At 41.6% G+C, this 24,995-nt stretch overlaps 1 protein-coding gene across 1 annotated transcript in view; it reads left to right on the top strand.

Annotated features, from left to right (window-relative positions):
• ACAD10 (acyl-CoA dehydrogenase family member 10) overlaps positions 1–24,995 on the top strand; it is a 1,588,826-nt gene that overhangs the window by 238,742 nt on the left and 1,325,089 nt on the right. Inside the window, exon 5 of the mRNA XM_044068620.1 lies at positions 13,336–13,494. Within this exon, the coding sequence (XP_043924555.1) occupies positions 13,336–13,494 (159 nt within the window). The remainder of the gene's footprint in view (positions 1–13,335; positions 13,495–24,995) is intronic.

Here is a 24,995-nt window from a genome sequence, read left to right as displayed (position 1 = left end):
GCTTTTTTTCTCATTGCTGATGGTTTCCATGGAGATGATCTGTCTGCAGGTGCAAGCAATTGATATTTTACTGAGGGAAATGTAAAATGTAGAGGTGCAAGGGCAAGCAGTTCAGGAAAGAGAAAGATCAACATACTTGGACATGAGTAAGAGACAGCAGCTTCCCTAGCAGCCTTAATACTTCAGTGCATGTAATAGAACAATGTATAATTTACTTTTATTTAAAGATAGCCAGTGCACTTTTTCTTAAGGTTAAAAGTTAATGTTTTCTGAAAGCATACAAAGCCAGATCTGATTATGTCTTTTTCATTCATTCCTCAACTGATGGGTCTCAGATCTGTCTTCAGCCACTTTAGATTTGGGCTGCATAGCTCAAACACCTGCCTTTACCCATAATCCTCTATTCTCCTTTGCTGCTTCAGCATTTGGACATAGTCACTGCTAGTTTGTGTAGTTTGTGGGTTAAATTAGTACATTTTCACTTGTCTTGGTCACCTTTTCTCTTGCCTTCATTCTGCCCATTTTCTGTTTTATATATGTAAAAATATTTAAAGGTTTTAAAAAAATTCTGCTACTTTCCCTTTTTCATACTCTTGTAGTTGTGAGACCTGGTGTCATGTTTCCCTTCTTACCTTTCTTGCTACCTAATTGTTGGGTACCTCTTTATTACCATTTTTGGTACTTCTTTCTGCTGTATACATTGTTGGTATTACTGTTTGCCATTCTTGGTATTTGTAATAAGTATTATACCTAATATGCTCTATGTGTTGTTCAGTAGTTGTTTTCTGCATTACTGTGTCAGATAAGCCAACTGGCTTCAAAAAGTGCTTCTCGTGTAGACACAAGATCCTGAACTCAGATGTTCATTCTGAGTGCGTATACTGCCCTGGGGCCAGTCATCTGTCTAGGGACTGTGATATCTGTGCTGGCTTTAACCATAGGTCTCTGGTAGAACATAAGAACATGTTGATTCTGAAGGGATTACTCTTTCTCTCTCTTCTCATCCAAGAAATCTTCCGAGTCTACAAAAGAAGCTGCACTTGACAAAAGTAAAGTCACAAGGAGGCATTCCTCAGATCACTCTCCTCCTACATCTTCGGGCTTGGCTCCACTTGAGAAAATTTTGAGAGCTACAGCTCCAACTACTTCTTCAGGTCTGACCCTGACAAAATCAAAATCATCAAATCCATCTGCACCTTTGGATTTGGCTTGAGCCAAATTTAAGTCCCCATAAGCAAGATCAAAGTAATTTCCAGAGCCTGCGACTTTTGAGAATGCAGTCATCATTCCCGCAGAAAACGCATCAAAGGGTATCGGATCCACCCTCAGTCTCTTCATCCCTCAGGTCATCTAGCAGATGAGAAAGGTTCTTAGAACCCAGATTCATTTGGGAGCTATTCATCTCTTCTCCCATTGGATCCCTGAATTATCTCCAGTATAACCCCAGCTTTTGTCTCCTACTTCAATCTGTCCACTGCTTTTGGAGCATATAAGCCCGAGACTTCCGAGCATGCTCTGTTTAATTCAAAGGTTTGGCCTTTGACTCCGACTTCTTCTCTGACATCTTCTCTGACCTAGACAGCTTCAAACCTGTTGGACCTGGAAGGATCTCAGAACTGTAGTGGTTTGGGTTTGACTCTGATTTCTTGGAGCAGTCACTTCCTCTTATAGCCTTTGCACTAGACAGCTCAACTCTGGCCTGTGTATTGACCTGGAAGTCTGGGGAGATTGGGTTCTGTCCTGCAAATGTGTCTTTGGATCCTGTCAGGCCTGGACTTAGTTCCCCTGTGGTTTCTGCTTTTGAGGTAGTGGAGATGGTGTTTTCCATCTCTGTAATCAAGACATCTTTGCCCCCCTCTAGTCTACCCCCTCCTCAACTGTCTTCTGTGGAAACTGTTTTTTTTTTCTTTTTTTCATCCTGTCCCATCGGGGCACCTGGTCTGGTCAAGCTTGGAAACCATCCATATTTAGCATTCTGCTGGCACTTCCGTGACCTCCCCAGAACCGCCCACTGGAGAGCCCCCTCAGAAGGATATGTGTAAAAGGAGGTACTTAGACTCTCTGGAAGAGTCTTTAACTGAAGACACTGACTTTGAAGAAGGGGAAGCATCCCCCAGATAACCACTTGAGGACATCTCTTTAGGTGAAATACTCAAACTTTTGATGCAGAAAGGTTGTTGGTCTTCCAACCCCCCCTTCCCAGGAAGAATCAATGTTTCTTCAGGCTTTCAGAGCCAGCTCAGCTAAGTCTTTGGTAGTATCCTTGGCAGAGAAGATGGTGGACCTCATCTCCCACTGGGCTTGGAGGTAGCTAAAAAGATCAGAGAAATACCTTGTTGCATCAAAGGATAGAGCCCATTGGAGCAAGGATCTCCCAGTGGATGCTGCGGTGGTTGCAGCAGCCACCAAGAAAGAACTTGAGGAACACAGTTCTTCTGTTCATCCCCCCCAACAGAAAGCTCAGGATGTTGGACAGATTTGGGAAGTGTACCTACGCTTCAGTGATTTTTGCCCACAGGTCACTGACATGTTTGGCACATTTTACAAGATTTCAGAGGGAATTAATCAAAGAGTATTCCAATACCCATTGAGTCCATGTCTGTGTAGGACTAGAAAATGGTTTCGTAATAACTGGCACTCTCCAGTCCTTATCAAATGCTTCTATGATGTTGATTACTCACCCATCAGAGAGAGCTTCAAGAGCTACAGGTTCAGGAAATGCTGCAAGATTGCATGCCTGAGTGCACCTTTGTGACTTTGCCGAGCCCTTCAAGACTTCATTCATCAATGCCCCTTTTTGATAGATCCACCTTTCTTTTGGCCCCAAGGTGAAGCAGACTCTCTCTAGGAGCAAGCAGGTTTAGAAGACATTATCTGTAATTAGAATTCATTTTTCTATCCCTCAAAGGAACTTTTCCCAAAGCCAGAGAGGAGGCAGAAAGATGTGGTTCCAAAAGATCCAATGGTCTTCCCAGGACTTCTATGGTGACAGATTCCCCCCAGTAGAAGAGAGAACTCTAATGGAAGATGTTGCCCCCCTGGAAAAGGTGGCCCACAACATCAGGGCTCAGCGATCACTCTTCCGAGAACCTCTTTCAGTTCCTCTGAAAGGTTGCTCTGACTGTTGCACTCTGGAGGCAGCTGGGGGCCACTTATATCTGCACCCAGAAGCCTGGACACCCATTATCAAAGATACTTTGATACAAAGAATAATATATAGAGGTTATTGCTTACCATTTTTCCTTCTACCTCCTTACCAGAACAAAAGAATTCCCAATGTTCCACCCAGTCAGAGGAAAGCAGCAGCCATAGAACTAGAAAAGCTGCTGAGAAAAAGAGCTATTCAAGTGGTCTCCTCCAGACCAACAAGGACTCAAAACCTATTTGAGATTCTTTTTCATGTCAAGGAAGACCTAAGAGCATTTCTGGATCTCGGTAATATGAATCAGTTTGTAAAACACATGAAGTTCCAAATGGTCATGGTTCTGTCTATTCTGCCACGGTTGCAGAAGAAAAACTGGATATGTTCCATAGAGCTCCAGGATGCATACTGTCATATCAAGATACACAGTTGCTCCACGAGATACCTATGCTTCTGTCTGGGAGCCAGTCATTATCCGTTCAGAGCAGTGCTCGTTTGTTTCATCACAGCTGCTAGGGAGTTAACCAAGTGCATGGCAGTGGCCGAAGCTCAGTTGAGACTGCAGTACTGCACAGATTCTGTGTGTTTCCTTAGCTAGATGACTGGCTCCTTCCTGCCTCCACCAAGCCACTACCGATTCAGGCCAGAGATTACATGCTCTCTGTGTCTTCAACTGGGCATCACAGTGAACTTTGCCATATCTCAGATCTCTCCTACTCAAGCCCTGGAATTCATTGGTCTGGATACAGTGACAAAAATCACAGGCCCACCACAGACAAGGTTAAACAATCTATGGAACCAAGCTTTACACATTCGTTCTCTTCCTTTTCCAGACAGGCTGATGTTACAGCTTCTTAGAGCAATGGCAGCCTCAGTTTTGGTACCTTTAGCTAACTTTTACATGAGGGTACTATCTTGGACCCTTGCTGTTCAATTGTCAATAGGGTATCACCCTCTGACTGCACCTGTTTGAATTATAAATGTTTGCAAACAATACATAGCCTGGTGGATTCACACAGAAGAGATTTATGTGGGCTGCTGTTTTATTCTTCCGATGCCCAAGGCCACAGTGACAACAGATGCCTCCCTACTGGTGTGTTGGGGGGGCATTGCTTGGAATGGACAGTCCAAGGCATGTCATCTCAGTTAGAGGTCAATCTTCATATTGATAGCCTAGAAATGAGAGCAGTCCTATTGGTCTTGCAGGCATTTCAAGATGTTTTTCCCCCAGGGACGGTTGCTATTTAGAAGGACAACTTGCCAGTGATCTAGTACATCAAGAAACGGGAGAACTGTTCCTACTCCTTTGTCAAAAGACATTGAGAGTGTGGCAATGGATGATCTCCCTGTTCCTACCCCTTTTGTCAAGAGGCATCGAGTGTGTGGCAATGGATGATCTCTTCTGGACACTTTCTGTTGATAGCACGTTGGACTTCCCCAGAATATGTGTTAGCAGATAAACTGTGCAGGTCCATTTTACTTTTCACGAGTGGTCTCTTAGTCAGTGGCTGCAATGATATGTCACCAATGGGGCAACTTCTTTGCTTATCCCTTCAATTCCAGGTGCAGCAGGTACTTTGCCCTGATCCCTCCCCCCAGAGTGGCAGTCCCTGACACTGTGACTCCCTTCTGGCCCCCTGGTCTCCTTTATGCCTTTCCCCTATCCCTCTAATTTCCAAGTTTCTCCGGAAAGCATCTCAATGGAAAGCAGGGTAATCCTCATTGCACCATTCTGGCCTTGACAAATGCGGTTCCCTTTTCTGTGTCCTCACCCAGTTCACCCTTCCTGGGTGTTGGATCCTTCTCAGGACCTTCTGTCTCATCCATCCAGGATATCCCATTCGGATATTTGAACCCTCAAATTGGCCAAATGGTTTCTCCACTTCCAGTGATGGCTAGAAACTCCAGGCTTTCCTAACCAGTTTGTCACATCCTTACATCATCCCAGAAAGACTCTACCAGAAAAATGTATAAAAACAAATGGAAAAGCTTTTCTGTCTGGGCCCTCCTGGGACAATAAGACCCTTTTTTAGCCCCTATCCCAGCTGTTCTTCACTTCTAGCTTCCATTTCTAATGATGGAGCTAGTTACTTGACGATTAACGTCCAACTTCCTGCCAGTTCTAATTTTCCTTTGGGTGAAACCATTCTTCTTTAGCCTCTCTGAGATTATGTAAGGCTTTTCTTAAAGGTACCTTTTTACTTTGACATCCTATTAAGGACCCTGCTCCTCTGTGGGTTTTAACAGTAATTCAGACTTTGACCCAAACTCTCTTAGAGCCTTCAGCCAAAGTAGTCTTGGTTCCTATTGTGGAAAGCTGTTTTACTTGTTGCCATTACATCGGCTAAATGAGTATCAGAATTCCAGGCACTCTCTTCCCAGCCACCATATCTGTTTTTTTTTTTTCATAAGGACAGGGTTTCCCTTTGGACTAACCCTTCTTTCCTACCCAAGGTAGTGTCAGATACAACTGTCAACCAGTCCATCAATCTACCCGTCTTCATTCTGAGTATTCTAACAAGGGAGAATACATGCTGCACCTTTTGGATGTTCATACACAGATTAGATTTTATATTCACAGAACTAAACATTTCAGAAAATTGGACCAATTGTTTTTTCTTTTCAAAGCTAAAGTGGGCAAAGCAGTAATCTTAGCTAGATGACTCACTGATTGCATTTCTTTTGTGTATAAGAATAAAGAATTTACATTACCCAAGCCACCTAAGGCTCATTCCATCAGCTTTATGGCCACATCAACTAATTTGTGGTCCAGAGCTTCTATAGATGATATTTGTGCAGCTGCCACATGATCCAGTGCTCATAGCTTTATAACTCATTACAAACTGGACATTTTATCTAGGAATAAGGCAACATTTGGCTCTGCTGTACTCCGGAATATCCTTCCTTGAGGACCACCCAGGGTTATTATAACTAGGGACTCTGTCCCATCAGTTGAGGAAGAGATGACACATGAAAAAGACAACATCAGATATAAAAGTTATATGCTCACAATAACTCTGCATGTGTGTTTTTTTAAACAAGAAACATCTTTATTAAATTATCAGTTATGACATAGGCAATCATACATTTATATAAATGAAAACAAACCATATTGACATAATCCTAGCTACAAGCATTTACCTCACAAACCATATTCACATAATTTTAGTTGCAAATATTATACATCGTGTATAATCTACCCAATCATTGTCAGTCAAATATTATATAGCTCATTCAAATCCTGTCTTCTTTTAAACCTCATTCCTCCCCTGTATGTTTTGTCCCTACAATTCCCATTTTTTTTTTACTATGTAATTTGCTCCTACCCTTTTCTAAGGATCCCAGTTCCAGTCGTTTTTTATCTCTTTTACTATTTTCCCTACTTCTAGTAAAGTTTGTTGAGGCTCTGATTTCCATTTTCTAGCAGTTGCTTTTTACGAAGCCATTATAATTAGACTCGACAAGAACTTACAATGTTTAGGCAGTTCTGATTCTGTATCATAGATCAAAAAATAATTTCCTTAGTTACACCAGTTTGCTCACCTGCAATTTTTTCCAGCCTTTTGTTTGAGTTGATGTACTCCATCAGGGTTTATTTTAATCAGTTTGTCTGCACTTGTCTTATACTTTGTTCTATGTTTGGTGGAAGTCATGTCTAGAGCTTGCACTACAACAGCTGCAGGACTTTTCCCATTCAGTGTTTTTCTTCACCTTTTGTAGCCGATTTTCCTTCCGGTCCTCTGTATTTCTTTTTTCCCTGCATTCAAGGAGTACAGTTACTAGCCAGTTACTGAAATTTAGCCAGAAATATTTGTTCACTGGTAAGTTTCTGTTTTCACACTGGGAGAGCTAGAAATAAGCTGTTACTCAATGTGCAGCCATCTTGGAAATTATTACTTTACATCTGTGTTGTCTCTTTTCATCCTCAACCTCCCGCCCTCCAGCATTCTTCTATTTTTATAAAGTATGTCCTGAGGGTTAATTACTGTCGGCCTTGTTGCATGAGCTCCAGTGTCTTCCTCCTTTATCTTTATACTGTAGTTGGTATACAACATGATTTAGAATATGCAAATTGCTGGGTGTCCTTTTACGCATATCGGTTAACGAACTAAAGGCCAAACTTGATTTGAGGTAATTCACGAGAAGAGAGGATTGTGTGTAAGGGAGTATTTTGAGCTATGGAGTTTAAATCTGACAAAGTGGCAGAAGTAGATTCCAAGACCCATCAGCTGAGGAAGGATAAAAAGGGACAACACAGATGCAGAGCTAAGAGTTACTTTTATTTTTCAGCATCTGGGAGGGGCATATAGATCAAAGAAAAGACAGCAATCAGTGTAAGTGGGAGCATAGACTGTAACATGTGCTTTAGCATGGGTAACCATAATTTTGGGTGAGGTAATGTGTGTGGTGCAACTTTTGATTTTGGGGCAGTTGTTCCTTTCTGAAAGGTTAAACTTCATATTCTGAAGATGTACATAGAGTAGTGTGTTTGTTCTAAGTGTTCTCAAAATGTATTTAGTTTTTTTTTTGTTTGTTTGATGGTTTTCATTAAAACAAAAAGTCTTGAAAAATGTGACAAGTTCATCTGGACATGAAAATAAACAGCTGTTTAAAAAGACAGTCTGCCAAACATTAGTCTGTGCCTGTACCGCAAACGTGGAAATACACATTAAAAAAAGCTGTCATGTATAACAGGTGAGAATAATAAATTTGTTTAATTATGGCTACCTGTCTATAATATTTTGGAATGTAAATGCCCCTACAGGTATAGATAAAAAGGTAAAAATACTGAATTATACTAGAAAATACAGAGTGCAAATAGCAATGCTACAGGAGACACATTTACTAACAAATGAGCATGTGAGTTTGATAATAGATTTTATAATGGATATTCAGCAGAATATTGGGGGCAAAGGAAAACTGGAGGAATTATATTAATTGGTAGAAGAGCTCCAATAATGATAGAAGAAGAAAAAATATAGTAATGGTAGAGTTGTGATAGTAAGGGGCTACTGGTAAGGGAGGAGGATTACACTAGCATGTATTTATATTCCACCAGAAACTGCTAGTACGGAGCTTAAGAACATTTTGAGAGAGATGATCAGTTGTCAGCGGGGAATATTACTATTAGATGGGGATGGAAACTTGATTTGCAACAATGAGCATGTATTTGGGGGCCTAGAAGGGAAGAGCTAACAAAAGATTTCTGAAGAAATTTATGAAACTATTTGGAGTGGAAAACACAAATTAAGTAGTAGGAACTTGGAGAGAAGTTGCACTTTATTCCCCAAGGTACAATAACTGGGGTGGACTTGACAGAAATTATATTTCACAGGAGCATGTCCATTTAATTGAGAACTTTGTACACATCCAATAGGTATTTAATGTCATGTGCCAGTAATTACCAAGATAAAAATGCAGGTTAATGAAGTAAAGATGAAACACTGGTGCTTTCCCACCTACATATTAAAAAGAGAGAAATTTAAGGAATGGGTAATGGTAATTATCCAGGAGTTATTAGGAGTGATAGAAAGTACTACAGAGGTTATAGCAAGTGAGTGTGGTAAAATGAAAGTGGAGTTTAAAAACAGGGTAGAAACAAAAGGAAATTGGATATGGTTAAGAAGTAATAAGAATTATGTAGAGGAGCTGACAAAGTTTAAAGTATTGTAAAATAAGGAAATCCCACAGAACAAGAAGAGGTGCATCTGCAGAGTGCTAAAGAAAAAAATAAGGAAGTATCTGGATAATATGCACGAGTTTAGAAAGACTGCTGTCAAGCAACTGTTTTTGATGATAACTCCAGAGCACAAAAACGTTTAGCACAATGACTTAGGCAAGGGAAAGTATAAACAGCTGTCACCAAACTTAAGGAGGCAATAAGAAGAAAAATAACCAGAGATCCTGTAGAAGAATTAGAGATATTTCAGAAATGTTGTGAAAATTTGCATAATGAACAAAGTGGAAATCAGGAAAGAGAACAAATGGAAACATAAGAAAAAATATATTAGAATTATATTTAGACTTAAATATGCCAAAGTTCAAGGCAGATGAGGCTAAAAAATTAACCGTTACGATAGGAGGAGATGAGAGAAAAATGGGTAATGAATGTATAATCGTTCTGCAGAAAGTCTACAGGATCAGATGGTGTTCCTGTGGAAGTCTGTAATTTAGGAGGGAAAAAGTGATAAATCTGGAAGGTTTTGTTTAACATTGTTTTAAAAGGACGGGAAGATCCAACATCCTGGAAGAAAACTGTGGTAACTGTAATACCTAAAGATGGTAAAGACCCATTAGACCCAGCTTCATATAGGTCATTTTCGATTTTAAACCATGATTAAGGGTTTATGCCTATACTAGCTAAAAGAATGGCAAGAGTGTTGCCAAAATTGATAGATATAGATCACTGTGGTTTAGTGGAGGAGAGACAAAACATCCAACAACATTAATTCAGCAGTAATGATAGAGATGTAAGCCAAATGTAAGAAAATGCCTTGATGTAGGAAAAGCATTCACAGAGTAAGCTGGATTGTTATGAGTAGGGCAGGAAATCATTTGCATTTCCTGATACAATATGAAATAGGTTCATAAGTTCATAGGTTGATACTAGGCTATCTGCCCTAGGGCATTTACAGGCCTAGCCAGAGTGTGTTTGGCTTTCGCCACCCTTCTTAGATTAGTTGATTGTGCCTCTGTATAGTAGGTCACAGAAGATAGACCATTTAAGGTTAGTTTACCGTGCCACTGCCTAGCAGTGACACAGAAGAGATCCAAGGGGTAAATTTACGATCTCCCATCCAAATGTGAAGATTCTTCTTGAAGAGGGTCATTGAGGGGCTCTGTCTGACATGGATTGGGATTTTGTTCCAGAGTGAGGGGAGCCTCTGGGATATGACTCTTTCCCTCCAGCATGTTCTATTTATTTCTGTGCTGAGGTTTAAGTCACTGGAGCATGTAGTTCTGATGGATTTGGATTTCTTGAGGTGGAGCATGTCCATTAATTCTGGGTTGGACATGGGTTTATACGTCAGGCACAGATCGCCTGTGAGTAGGCGGTAAGCAACTAGTAGATCTGGAGTTTCTTTAGCCTAACTGCGTAGGGCATCTGTTTGAGTCCCTTGATCCTCTTGGTGTGAGGTACTTTTGGGGTCTTTCTAGTTGTAGCAGGTGTCTGGTAAGGTATATCCCAAACGGGGCATTGTATTCAATTATGGGCCTGATGAGTGATGAATAGAGGGGCACAATGACCTCTCTTGATCTGGATGTGAACCCCTTCGTGATAAGGTGGGCTATATAGAATGTCTTTCTAACCACTTTGGCAATGTGATTATCAAAGGAGAGATTGCAATCTACTTGGGTCCCCAAATCCCTAATTACTTCTTCCGTACTTAATGGATTACCACCTATGTGGTAATTTGTGGGCACTTTGTTTTTCCCAAAGGGGATGACTATGCACTTTTTGGCATTTAGCTTTAGGCCATGGCTCTGGCACCAGTTATCCGTCTCTGTGAGACCTTTTTGGTGGATGCTTGTGTCAGCCGGCGAGTCGATTATGGCCCCCAGTTTGCAGTCATCTGCAAACGTTGTCAGCCATAGTCCTCCTGTGTTAGCCTGTACCTCAGAGAAAAATATACCGAACAAGAGAGGTCCCAGGACTGAGCCTTGTGGGACGACACTTGTAACTGGTTTAGAGTCTGACATGGCACCTGCAATTCTGACCATGTGGGTTCTATCCCTAAGCCAGTTTGCAACCCATCTTGTGACATAGGGGTTGATATTTAAACTGGTGAGCTTATTTATGATGCCCGTGTGGGGTATTGTGTTGAAGGCTTTTGCAAGGTCAAGGTAGGCTGTGTGGACTACCTTCCCTTCATCTATGACCTTAGTGACTGTTTCAAAGAAATTGACTAGGTTCAAGAGGCAAGATCTGCCCTTAACAAAGCCGAATTGGGTAGGATCCAGTGTTTGGAGGTTCCCATTGTCTTTGTTTATGAGTTCCATGATGATAACGCTCCATAGCTTTGCAGACCAGGCTAGTTAGGCTTATAGGGCGATAGTTTCCGGAGTCTGTTGTGGCACTACCTTTATGGAGTGGGACCACTGTTGCTGTATGCCATTCTTTGGGTACATATCCTTTTGTAAGGCTGAGACTGAACAGTGATTTTAAGTGAGGGTTCAGTTCTTCTTGGAGCTCATGTAAAACGCAGCCCGGGACACCGTCCGGTCCCATTGATGCTGTGTTTTTTGCTTTGGAGAGGGCAGCTCTCACCTGTGCATCTGTGATGTCAGGGAGGCTACACTCTGTTGGGGTAGTCATTTGCTCATTTGGGTGGGAGGGGGGGGGAGTTTGCACTGAACCTGTCTGCCAGGATGTTGGCAATGTCTGTGGTTCAGTGTATTTTTTGTCATTTTGCACTAACTCAGAGCATATCTGGGAGTTTCCACCAAGGTTTCTGACATAACTAAAGAAAGCCTTGCGATTATCTTTAGCATCTTGTGCAATTTTTCTTTCGAAGCTAGCCTTAGATGATTTTATGAGGGATCGTAGTTTCTTGCTAGTACTGATCAGAGCTGTCTTCCCTTTCAGGGATTTTGCTCTATCATGTAGTAGCTTCCTCCTCCTGTTGTACAGCTTATTTATGGCTAGGGTCCACCAGACAGGTCTTCTGCCTTTGGAGGAGTGTGTCTTGGTTTTATTTGGGATAGCACAATCCATGCATTCCTGTAGGTATCCATAGAATGCGTTTGTAAAGGATTATGCGGTTTGGGCCGTATTTTCCACTGGCCCTGGGGCTTTGAAGAATTCCACCTCGGTTTTGAGAAGTGGGAAGTTTGCTTTTGATAAGTTTTTGGCCGTGGTTTCCTTTGCTGGGGGTGGGGACGGGATATGGATGTCCAAAGTGATTAATTTATGGTCAGATCTTACCAGTGAGGGGTATACCTCTGGTATGGAACATAGAGTCTCCATGTTGGTGATGATCAGGTCCAATATGTTTTCCCCTCTTGTGGGAGTGGTGACATGTTGTTCCATAGCATTTGAGTTTATAAATTCTAGGAACCGTTGGGCTAGGGTGTTGGGGCTTGAGTAGTGCTCCCAGTCTATGTTTGGGTAGTTAAAGTCACCCAATATAATGGTGTTTGGAGAGACCTTCATATTCTCCGGTGTCTTCAGGAAAGCCGAGTGGGGCTCCTGAGTTTGGGAGGGTGGTCTGTAGCAGGCTACAAACTGGAAGGCAGTATTGCCCACTGTTAGTTGCACATGGATGGTCTCAGATGCTTCGTGCAGTGCCACTAGCCTGGAGGTATGGGTATCTTTGATTAATATGGATACTTCCCCTCCTCTTGTGGTTCGGTCCGAGTTTTGGGGCCAAAAAGCATGGTATGAGGTATAGCCTGGTAGTGCTGGGGTGCTCTCAGGAGCCTTGAACCATGTTTCTCTTACTGCACAGATATCAATATTCTCCATACTGAGGAGAGCCTCGAGTGCTTGCATTTTGAGGTTTAGACTTCTGGCGTTGATAAGTTCTTAGATAGTACTAATCTAACTGCCCTTGCGAGCCATTTTAAGCCTAGCCAATTTGTTTAGGTATACTGTCTGTTCTGTATATTTTATATGCTACACTTCACTTTAGAGATTGACCTGTAAGTCGTCATAATTGCAACCCATAGTGACTTGGTCACTGTATTTTTTATTTAGCATGGGACATTAACTGCTTTTTACTTTAAGACATTATTAGCCATTAGTGTATCTACATATATCTTATGTTAGTCCTTTTTTCTCACTGTCTGTGTGGTCTTAGTGTCAGATACAGACAGCTAGTCTAAGTAACATTTTGTTAATCTACTGTTAAGAAAAATATGTTTGGATAGGCAGTTGTGCTTATTCGTGTTTTGTAAAACTCCAGATAATTGAAAGCTGGACATTCTGTTTTAATTAATTTGTATTGAAAGCCAGATGACAATTTAGCATTGTTTATTCTGTGTTTCTTGTAGAGTGCAATAAATGTTGCATGTAAAAAAATTTGACTTTGCTAGAACAGTTAAGAGCTGAGGAAAAATGCAATGCAAGTTTAACAGTCTTGGTTATCTAACAATAACCATGTAACTTTTTTGCACAGAAAATGTTGAAAGGGTGTCGCCACCAGATGTTCAAAAGTATAAAAAAGGTGACCATTTGATAATTTCTGTTTCAGGTTGTTGAATCATGCTTGGAAGGTATATGTAAACCAGATCTTCGTATTTATGAACTTTGTTTAAAGCGTTTGAAAGTTCAGCCTGAAGAATCCATCTTTCTTGATGATCTTGGACACAACTTAAGACCAGCAGTCCAGTTGGGGATCACCACAATCAAGGTGCATTTCTGGATTAAGATCTTTCATTTTTTTATTGAAATTCAGTAGCATTGCGATAACAAGGAAGACAAATGTCTGTTTTTTTAAAGACCTAGGACTCTAAGCTGTGTTCTCTAGTTTGTAGAAGTTGTTTGTGTGGGTTTTTTACTCAGTAAAACTGTTATTGTTATATACTTATTCAACAGCCTATGGTCCAGAAATATATCTTATTGTAACATCGTTTAGCTTGGATTGATTAATGACTTACATGGCAGACAGCAGGATTGTAGGGGGGCCTAGCCAATAGTTGTCCCTGATTTTGCCCTGCCCATCATAAAATTGTTTTATTGATAAATCATTAATCAGACATCAAAATTTCAGTTATTGTTAAGGAGAAAAATGTTTTTCCTTTTAAAGGTAGAATAATAATTAAGAATTGACTCTGATTTTTTGTCTCCTCCTATTATTTTTTTTACTAATGATTCCTGAACAAAGAAGTTGAAAGCTATGGGGGGGGGGGTAGCAAAGTACATTGGGAGAATAGTAGGCTCTTCCACAGTGAGTAAGTGTGTTTGAGGGTGCACCGTCATATCTGCTTATGTAACAAGTTTGCAGTTTTAAAGTTTTAATAAATAAACCAACCTGACAAAGCAAGCAAACTAATTCCTGTTATTGGAATCACTGTAGTTGTGCATGTGCACATCTTCTTTTTCTTGAATAAAGTTTGAGTAAAGTAAAAATAATTCCCCCTTTGTGACCTTGCTACAGTTGTACACATTGGCCACTGCTCCCCTGAGGTCTCGCCTGTTTCATATGAGGCACAACCGAGCCATGTAGGGGCTTTCACTGCCTTAATGTTAGCATTTTGGAGAGTTGGCAAAGAACATGTCCGATTCCATTCTGGTAGTCATGATTTGCACTTGTGTGGTTTTGCATACAGATGCACACAGGAAGAATGCCAAGGATTAGAAGTGAGTAGCACTTTAAATTGAAAGCTGGGTAGTGAACCTTCTCTGAGTCTTGGTACAGATTTAGTATAGCTTTCTGCTGCAGTTCTTATATAATATTAAAAAGTATGCACTGCATTGAAAATGAGTTCATTTGTTTCATTCATACAACATTTAAGAGTAATTTTCAGTAGATCTTTGCAGTGAAAATCCTAATGGATGTTATGAAAGTATACTGTTAGCATTTGTCATCTCTGTGTGTGTAGTAAACATTCTGGTGGATTAATGCTGGTGTTTCCAACAACTTAGATTTAGACATTTTAAATGCTCATGTTCTTATTCAAAGCTCATGGTCTTAAATGACTTCATCATATCATAAGGCAGGGACATTATCATGACTCCTTGCAAAAAGACATTCAGATTATGGTGTAACTTCATTTTGATCAGAAGGATTCCATGACATTTAGCCCTTACCATTTCACATTTGAATAGTAGAGTGAGTCTCAGATGGCCATGGGGGATGGGGGGATGCTTTGGCTGACTTGCCGTTCTCATGGAATGGGTGTGAGATCTTGCTTTCTGGTACAGTGTAACCTTTTATGGAGAATGAGAAAACTGCAGCAAGAGGTCCTTGATTTTTTCAAAGGCAGCTGTCAGTTTATGCAGATTATTGAATATGTTGGGATGTGTGAGCAATCTAGTGACAGTGGCCATTACCAGTTTGCCTGTGGAGGGGCGGAATAAGTAAGTTAGTATGACTGATATGGGACTTCCTTTACTCTAAGAGCTCACATCAGCCAAGGGAACATATTGGATAATCATTTGTGTTAGTGGAGTCTGCTCATTGTCTTGCAGTGTTATCTTGCTAACAGTGATTATATCTTGGCATATACTATTTCATACAGATAAAGTCATTTCCAGTTGAGGCTAGTAATTCCTTAACAGTGCCATCACCCCTTCCTGCTTCTCTGATACCACACTGCCATTGTCCAGGCCATTCCTGCACTCCAATGTCATTGTTGCTGAACTCGTGTAATCTAAGTCAACCATATCATATTATTTTTATGGCAACAGCAATAAAAGCAGTCACTCTTTATAAGATGGATATCAGCAGTTGTATTTTACCAGTTCTTTGCATTTACCCTTTCCCACTTCAATAATCTGCCAGCCACAAGTAATTATATTTGAATAATGAAATACTTAATTGCACAAAGCGCACAGGTAGTTAAATATAGAGAAACATATGCCTTTGTACAGGGAAATATAAGTAAAATTGTTGAACAGACAGTTACCTTTAGAAAAAAATAGTAACTACAGTCTAACTGGTCCTTAGCCCTGTTGCTACCTTGTGAATTCATTTAGTTGATAAAGAAACACAGGCAAACTGTTTTAGAGTATGTGAAAACATTTCTTCAAGGTTTATTTACTCCTCAAAAAATAAATTTCTTTCATTCTCCCAGTCTTCTTCGTAGGTTCATAGGTTCATAGTTGTGTACTAGGCTAATGGCCCTGGAGCCTTTACAAGCGTAGCCCATAGGATTACCCTGACATCGTGTCACCCGACCTTAGTTCCCAGTGCCTCTGTCGAGTAGAGGCGTTGGAGTGAAGTTTCTATTTCCCATCCACTCAAGATTTCTCTTGAAGAGGGCCAGTGAGGTGCTCTGCTTGACATGTATGGGAAGTCTGTTCCATAGCATGGGCAGTCTCTGGGTTATGAACTTGTCCCTCCAGCCTGATGTTCTTAGTGTTTCACTGTTGCAGTCATTACATTTGGGTTATCTGCTTGCAGTAGCCCTCAGTCGGCCTGATTAACAAAGTCTTGGGTCCAACATTGGTTGCTGTCTCTTCTTCCATGACGTCAGGTTGTCAGGGGTATAAAACGTGCAGCCACCGTCATTACATCAGTCTTTCTTGCCGTGTAGTGCCCGAAGCAGAAGCAGTTCGCAAGTGCCAGTTGGCCGACTCCTGAAATTTTCGTTTTCGAGTTTCAGAACTGAAGTCTTCAACTAAAAGCTAAATACCCTGTTGGGGAAACTTCTTCTTGCTCTAATTCGATGTCAGTAAAAGTAAATAATTGCATTTCTTGTGGAAAGCAAAAACCTCATAAAGATTTTCATTCGTACTGTATTCCTTGCCTAGGCCCTGACCATGAAGTACCTCGCTTTCGGTTTTGTGCCTTATTTAAACCACAAACTATCCATCGTTGGTATATTTGCACTTTTAAATATTTTGGTGCTTGGTTCAATTATCCTGTTATGTCTTCAGTAAGCCATTCAAGTACTGACATTCCGAAAAAACGCAAAGATAAAGACAGAGACAGGCCGCCCAGTTCGCCGGTACTCAGTGAGGTGCTTTCACAGGCCCTGATACCCGCTACTTCAGATTTGCAGGCCTCTACTGAGACCCATTCAGAGTCCGGTATGCCATGAGATGCTTCAACTGTGGAACCTGCGGATGTCTCTACCTTGGATGGGTCCAGAGCTGCTGTGCAAGCACTGACTTCTGAGGGTGTATTCAGGCCTACTGACTTGCATATCAAACTGGCGCCATCTTCTTTTTCAAGGCCTAAAACTCGAACCATGCCTAGAAAACTAACACTCAGGCCGCGTGGTCAGGCCTCTATGCCTAAAAAATAAATGATAAGAATGGCTGAAGACGTTATTACTTTAATCAGGGGAAGCCAACCTTCCCCCTCTAAGAGACCTAGGACGGAGTTTGCTTATGATACTTCTGATCAGGATTCTGAAATTTCTGTTTCCTATGATGACCAGGATTTACCCTTATCTACCTATGAGGATTCTGATGCTGAGGACTCTATTCCCTCTGCTTTCTCCCCAGAGGCTCTCTCTTTTGGTGAAACCTTGCATACTCTCAGGGAGCATTTTCATTGGGAAAGTCAGGATTTCTCTGATTCTAAAAAGAGGCTTAGGGATTTCTTACTCCTGCCCCAGCACAGGCCTTTAGTTATACCTCCTGTACTGGACATTGTTGATGATGCCTTTTCGGAATCTAGCATGGCCCCTGACTCTTTACCTCCTGCTTCCAGAAAACCTGATAGATATTACAGGGTTCCTGACTCTCACAATTTCCTTTTCAAAAATCCTACTGCGATCCTGAAACAGTTTCACAGGGACCCAAGGGCATTAAAGCTACTACTGCCAAAAATCCTACCCCCTTTGATAGAGACTCCAGGGCACTGGATAGATGGGGTAAGAAGGTATACACTTCTGCAACTTTGGCCATTAGAGCCTTGAATTGCCAGTTTCATGTGTTAAAGTATCAGCAGCATATTATTGGATTGCTTAAACAGAAAATTATGTTGATTCCTGATTGTGCTGAAAATAAGGATTTTCAGGATTTAATGCATTCTGCTGAACAAGTTGGTAAACATATATTGCAATGTGGTTTTAATTCACTAGAGGCATTTTGCAGGGCTGCGGTAACTGGGTCTGTATTTAGAAGGCATGCTTGGCTTAAGGAGCAATCCTTGCCAGACCATGTTAAAGCAAAATTACTCGATGCTCCCTTAAATCAGGACCACCTGTTTGGCAACAAGGCAAAAGAAGTTCTTAAAAAGATGGAGGAAAGAGCTAAATCTGTGCAAACTGTTAAAGATGTTTTACAAATACAAAGATTTAGTAGGCATTGGCATTCTAAGAATTGGTCCTTTCCTGCCTCTTCCAGACCTTCTCAGTCCAAACCCAAACCCAGATCCAGCAAAGCACCCAGGCTTCAGTCCCAGGGGACTCACAGGACTAAGCAGTGGACGGTCTCCACTTCCAAATCTGGGAGTAATAAAACTCCCCCTTATGGTAAACTGTCTCAATGACTTATTTTTAAAACTTCCAAGCACTTCTCAACTGACTGCCCCTTTGGGGGGAAAGATTGCACTTCATGCAAAGAACTTGGGGACTCATTACCCAGGATAAATGGGGTTTAAATATAGTGTCCCAAGGATACAGATTTCACTTCCACACGTTACCAACTCCAAGCAGTTGGCCGAGTCTACCTCCAAATCAGTGGGCAGAGGCCCAAAAGCAAGTACTCGCTCTCTTAAGCATAGGGGCTATTCAGCTGGTACCAGAAGAGGAAAAGGGACAAGGTTTTTACTCGAGATTTTTCCTGGTGCCCAGAAAAGGCAATTCATGGCGTCCTGTCCTGGACCTGTCTACTCTAAACACCTTTTTGGTGATTCCAAAAATCAAGTTGCTTCCTATGCTAAGCAAAGATGCCTGGTTGGCAACATTAGATTTAAAGGAAGCATACCTGCACACCCCAATCAGGGAATCTTGCAGAAGATACCTACGCTTCAAAGCAGGCTACACGCAGTTCTCTGCACTGCCCTTTGGCTTATCTACTTTTCCCATGGTATTCACAAAGTGCCTAGCTCCAGTCATTGCATTCTGCAGGCAAAGAAATATTCAGATATACCCATACCTGGACGATTGTCTATTTCAGGCAGAAAACCAGGAAATACTTTTGAATCATCTAGCTTTTGTACAAAGAGTGCTAACTTGTCTGGGGTACACCACAAACGAAAATAAATCACACCTGGTACCCTGTCAACAAATTATATTCCTGGGAGCAAGCTTGAATAAAACTTCCCAAATGGCTTGCCTCATGCCAGAGAAACAAATTCACTTGACAACCTGTTTCAAACAAGTGGTCACAAAAACCCTGCTATCTGCAAGACATACTACAAGCCTTGGGGTTCATGGCCTCCTGCATTCTTCTAATTCCATATGCAAGACTGCATATGAGGAAACTATTATGGTATCTAAAAAGCCTGTGGTGTCAACATTCTCAAGATCTAGAAGCAATGATTCCTATCATTCCTTGCCCATGCCTAGAGTTCCTCTGGTGGACAGAGGCCTGCCACCAGAACAAGAGACTACCATTCACACTACCCCCTGCCGCCCAAACCCTAACAGACACATCAGACTATGCATGGGGGACGCACCTGGCAGGGAAGTGCATTCAGGGCAAATGGAACCCAATTCAAATGCACCTTCACATCAATCATTAAGAAATGTTAGCTGTACATAATGCTCGGGCAACCTTCAAGGACCACATTCTTCCAGGACAATTAATGGTAAAGACTGACAACACCTCTGTTATGTGGCACATAAACAAGCAGGGGGCTACACATTCTTTACCCCCTCTGCAGACTAGCCATGGCATTGTGGAACACAGCCTTGAGCTACCAAGTGCATGTACAAGCTCAATTCCTGCCAAGAAAACTAAATACACTGGCAGACGGACTAAGAAGAAACCTCATGGACCCACACGAGTGGAAACTGGAACCAAGGATTTTCAACATGTTGACAAGCAAATGGGGGAGCCCAGATATAGACCTGTTTGCCTCCCCCCAGAACTATCAATTGGAAAAATTTTGCGCAAGGACTCCCCACAGACAAGTTTGGAAAGTGGATGCTCTGTCCTTCAGCATGCCTTTCCTCCTCTGCCTCTGCTCTCCAAAGTGCTACTAAAGATCAAACAAGACAAAGAAAGGATGATTTTGATTCCAGCAGACTGACCTCACCAACACTGCGCAGTGTGTCACTGTTGGCCCCATGGTACCTGCCTCAGACTCCTACTGTGCTGTCTCAGCAGGAGAACCGGATTCTGCACCCTCAACTTCAAACACTGAACCTAGCAGCCTGACTAATTACCTAAGCTCTCCTTTACCATTCCTCAGTAAACCAGTGATGAATGTCATTTTAGAGGCAAGGAGGCCTAGTACTAGAAAATCTTATGCTGAAAAATGGAAAAGATTCTTTGCCTGGAACCAATCTCAAGGATTGAGCACAGCAGCGCCCAGTTTACCTCAGATTTTACAATACTTAACAGAGTTGCTTCACAAGGGACTGTCTTTTTCCCTCAATACAAATTCATGCATCAGCCATTTCAGCTCATTATAACACAGAACCTCCCCTCTTCTCTCATCCACTGCTCAAGCAGTTCCTCAGACGGGCCAAAAATTTAAGACCACCCAGGAGAGCTCCAACTCCAGCCTGGGACCTTAACATTGTATTGGAAGAAACTCACTCTTCCTCCTTTCGAACCAGCTGCTACTGGTAAAATTCCTTTCTTTTAAAACCTCTTTTCTTTTAGCCATCACTTCAGCAAGAAAGATACCTGAATTACAGGCCCTTATGGCAGTGGAGCCTTTCATCATCTTTCATGCAGACAGGGTGTCCCTCAGGACCAATCCCTCTTTCATGCCAAAGGTGGTATCCAGTGTGGCCTTTAATCAGTCCATTCATTTGCCAACCTTCTTTCCTAATTCACAGAACAAAGGGGAACGGATACTGCACTCCTTAGATGTGCACAGAACAGATAACTTAGATTCTACTTGGACAGGAATAAACCTCAAAGGAAATCTGAACAACTGCTGGTTACATTTGCTGCAGGGACAGAGGGGAAGGCCATTTCAAAGCAAACCATCTCCAAATGGATAGGCCATTGCATTAATTTCTACTATAAGCACCATGGAAACCATATCCCACAGGGGATCAAATCCCACTCAACCAGGGCTGCATCTACCTCTACAGCCTTTCTCAGAGGCGTACCTACCAGGGGCATCCTAGAAGCTGCTACCTTTCACTAAGCGTTAACATTTGCCAATTTTCTCTAAATCCAGAGCTGGCTTTGCCACTGCAGTTTTGCAGGGCCTTATAACTGGTCCTAATGCTATCTGAATTCCTCCTTCCATTCTTAGCTTTGGGAATCTACCCAAATGTAATGACTGCAACAGTGAAACACGAAGAACATAGTACAGTTGTGTATACTTACCATAATTGTAGATGTTTGAGTGTATTCACTGTTGCAGTCCTGGTTACCCTCCCTCCAGCCCCCTGACTTCTTTTGGCTATATCTCTTCTCTCCTTTTCAATGCTTAAAAGCTTTTTGGTGTATTTGCTTTTTTGTTGGAGGTATAACCTTGTATATTTATAGATTTAATTGCTTCCCATTAGGGGGGCACCTGACATCTGGGGCAAGAAAAATTGATGTAATGATGTCTGCTGCATGTTTTATACCCCTGATGACCTGACGTCACGGAAGAAGAGACCGCAACTGACGTAGGACCCAAGACTTTATTAATCAGGCCGACTGAGGGCTACTGCAAGCAGATAACCCAAATGTAATGACTGCAACAGTGAATACACTCTAACATCTACATTTATGGTAAGTGTAGACAATTGTATTTTCTGTTGATTGTGGTAATGAGGTTGAGGTCTCTAGAGTGTGTGGTGTGGAGGGATTGGGATTTCTTTAGATGTAGCATTTCTAATAGAGCTGGGTCAGACATGGCTTTGTAAGTCAAGCAGAGATCGCCTGGAGCTTTTTTGAATCTGTCCATGTCGGACGTGTTTAAGGCCTAGTATCTTCTTTGTGAGGTACTTTTGAGACCTCTCCAGTTGTTGCAGGCATCTAGTGAGGTTCATGCCAAATGGGGAATTGTACTTGATGATTGACCTAATGAGATAAGAGTAGAGGGAGACAATGACCTCTTTCTTCCTGGATGTAAAACCTTTATTAATGAGATGTGCCACATAGAAGGACTTTCTGACCACAGTGGCAATGTGGTGGTCCAAAGAGAGGTTGCTGTCAACATGTGTTCTCAGATCTCTTATAATGCCTTCTGTGTTCATTGGACTACCATTGATGTGTTAATTCAAGGGAATTGGGTTTTTCCCAAGGGGGATGACGATCCATTTTTTGGCATTGAGCTTAAGGTCACCAAGTCTAAACAATTCTGTAGTAGACATTGTGGTGTGGTTTTTGATATTGATTTCTTTGCCAACTGTAGTAGTGAGTGGATAGTTTATTTGGCTTCATGCAGTTGTTCTGCATTTTACATAGGACAGACTTCCAGGCCACTTAGATTGCGGATCTCTGAGCATCTAAGTGACATTAAACATAAGAGAAACAGCAATGCCTTTTATAAGCATACTATGAAACACCCTACAGCCTCTTTCAGTTTTATGATTATTGACAGAATATTAGGTGAGAGATCTAATAAAGCGGGATGGCACTCTATATTGGATATAAAAGAGAAAAAAATGGATCATTAAACTGGGTGGACTTTTTCCACCCGGGCTAAATGAATATTTATGAGACAACCAATCACGGTATGTAATTAATTTGTATTACTGTTTAAAAGGAACAAATGAATGCTTCTGTTTTCAACATTGATGAAGGCTAAGAAATCATTCTAGCTGAAACTGGTCTGTTGTTTTTGTTCTTTTTATGTAATCTAATAAATATGTTTTGATATTTGTTGCAGCTTACAGTTGCTGGCTCATTTTTTTTTCTCCTTATTGGGGAGTAGAAGTGGGACATCAGTGTGCCTCACTATCGAGTCACCTATGACTAGTGTATTGGGCATGCTGTTTTGCCTGAGCGGCTTTGGTTGAGTGGCACAGTGTTTAGGAGAGTTGTGCCTCGTGATTAGTGTTGTGTTGTGGTGGTCGAGTCTGTTTCTGCCTTGGAGGTCTCTGCTGTTTGGGTAGATTTTTATTGAGAGCCTCCATGAAGTGGTTGTGTGGTTTGTGTTTTTATGTGAAGGCGGTGCTGGTGTGTGTTCTGGAGGGCTATGTGTTCCATGTGGTGTGGTGCAAGTGTTGACCTTCTCCTCTTGACCAGCTATTCCTGTCTTGGCTGGAGAGTTTGTGGCTTCCAATTTGAATATATAATGCATCTCTCGCAAGTATGAATGTTGGGGGGTAAGAGGAGAGGGTTGTCAGTGTACATGAAGCAGTTGCTGCATTGTCTCATGATGCCGAAGTTCACCAGGTTAATAGGAGAAAGCACAGGGAACTGACCTTTAGACATGCCTGGAGGGGTGGACATTAATAATAAGTACTGGAGCTTTTTCCTTGTAGAACATTTAGTGCTAGTAGCACTTTTGTGTGCTACAATAATTGCTGCAAAAAGTCTGGTAAAGTGCTAAACTAATAAGCTAGTAAAAGTGCAGGAGAGGAGAGAACTAGCAGATCTATGGGAAAAATTTAAGAGCAGACTTTGGCACCTCTCAAAAGCTTACAAACAGTCCTGGAGACAGCAAATCTGTATCTGGACTAGACTAGTTACAGGGAAGGTGGGAAACCAGCACAAATGTGGGCTTTTAAACCAGAAAGTTGAAAAAGATGGAAAAAACTACCCAAATGGCCAGTAAGCTACAATTTCTGGGCCAGAAACCAGTCCTCTTGTGGTAGATAGGCTACCTAGTGCTTACCACTCCCACTGATAAGCTTGAAGGCTTCCCTCCAACACAAAAAGGCTTGGGGGCTCAGAAGCTTACATACAGTCCTGGATACAGCAAATCTGTATCTGGACTAGACTAGTTACAAGAAAGGCGGGAAAAGCCCAGACGTGGGCTTTTAAATGAGAAAGTTGAAAGTGATGGAAAAACTGCCCAAACAACCAATAAACTACAATTTATGGGCCAGAAACCACTCCTCTTGTGGTAGATAGGCTACCTAGTGCCTACCACTCCCACTGATAAGCTAGAAGGCCTCCCTCCAACACAGAAAGGGCTCAGAAGCTTACAAACAGTCCTGGCTACAGCAAATCTGAATCTGGACTAGATGTCAGTACACACACGATGAGAATGAGGTAAATTAATGCCTCGTTGTTAGAAAATAAAAGGGCCACATAATAGATGTTCATTTAGCACTGAATCCTTTGATATGTATCTCCTTTTCTGAATTTTCTTGTTTCTTTTGATCCTTTTCCTTTCTGCTGTGATAGCATAAGGTCACATGTATCAAATCCTGTCTTTACTAGAAAATTCCAACTTTTTATGACAATATTACTTCTTTGATCGGAATTAATTAAGAGTTACCATCTGTTGTTCTTTTATGCTTATCAATCCCTGTTGGAATATTTGTTTACAGGTTCATAGGTGGTTACTAAGCTATTAGCCCTAGAGCGCATAGAAGCCTAGCCATATTTATTTATTTTTATTTATTTTTATTTTTATTTAACATTTGTTGACCGGGAATGTCCGACTAGGTTCCACAGATCCTGTTTTCAGCGGAGGCTTGGGGAGAAATGCTCCAGATGCATGTCTTATTTATCCTGAGTTGCCCTCGTTGTTGGTGGTTAGGTTAATGAAGTTCGCAGAGGTAAGGGTCTGTGGTAATTAATAATACTGACTTCCTCTGTCCAGAAGGGACATGGGCACCACCTCAGGAATGAGTTTGCGGTCACCCATCCATTGATCTAGGTTGCATTTGAAGAGGGTCAGGGAGGAGATCTGTTTCACGTGAATTGGAAGCTTTTTCCAGAGAAGTGGCAGTCTCTGGGAGATGTATCTACCTCTCCTGCATGACCTGTTCATATTAGAGGTGTAGATTAGTATGTGTGTACATCTTTAAGAAGCTTCTCAGTCAGTAAGCACATACCTATATCCACTGAGCATGTGCGAGATGTGAGTGCCTTTTAGAGTGAACAGCCAGTGTGTGAGCATCCAAGTATGTAGCCAGTTAGTTAGTTTGTGTAAGTTTAATGTTCCAGCCATCCATCTTGATGTATTTGTATACAATGAACTACTTAAACGAACATCCA

The sequence above is a fragment of the Protopterus annectens genome, chromosome 4.part0 (assembly GCF_019279795.1).
Source record: "Protopterus annectens isolate FY-2018-M chromosome 4.part0, PAN1.0, whole genome shotgun sequence".
Taxonomy (NCBI): domain Eukaryota; kingdom Metazoa; phylum Chordata; order Ceratodontiformes; family Protopteridae; genus Protopterus; species Protopterus annectens.
This window is presented reverse-complemented; position numbering and strand designations above follow the sequence as displayed.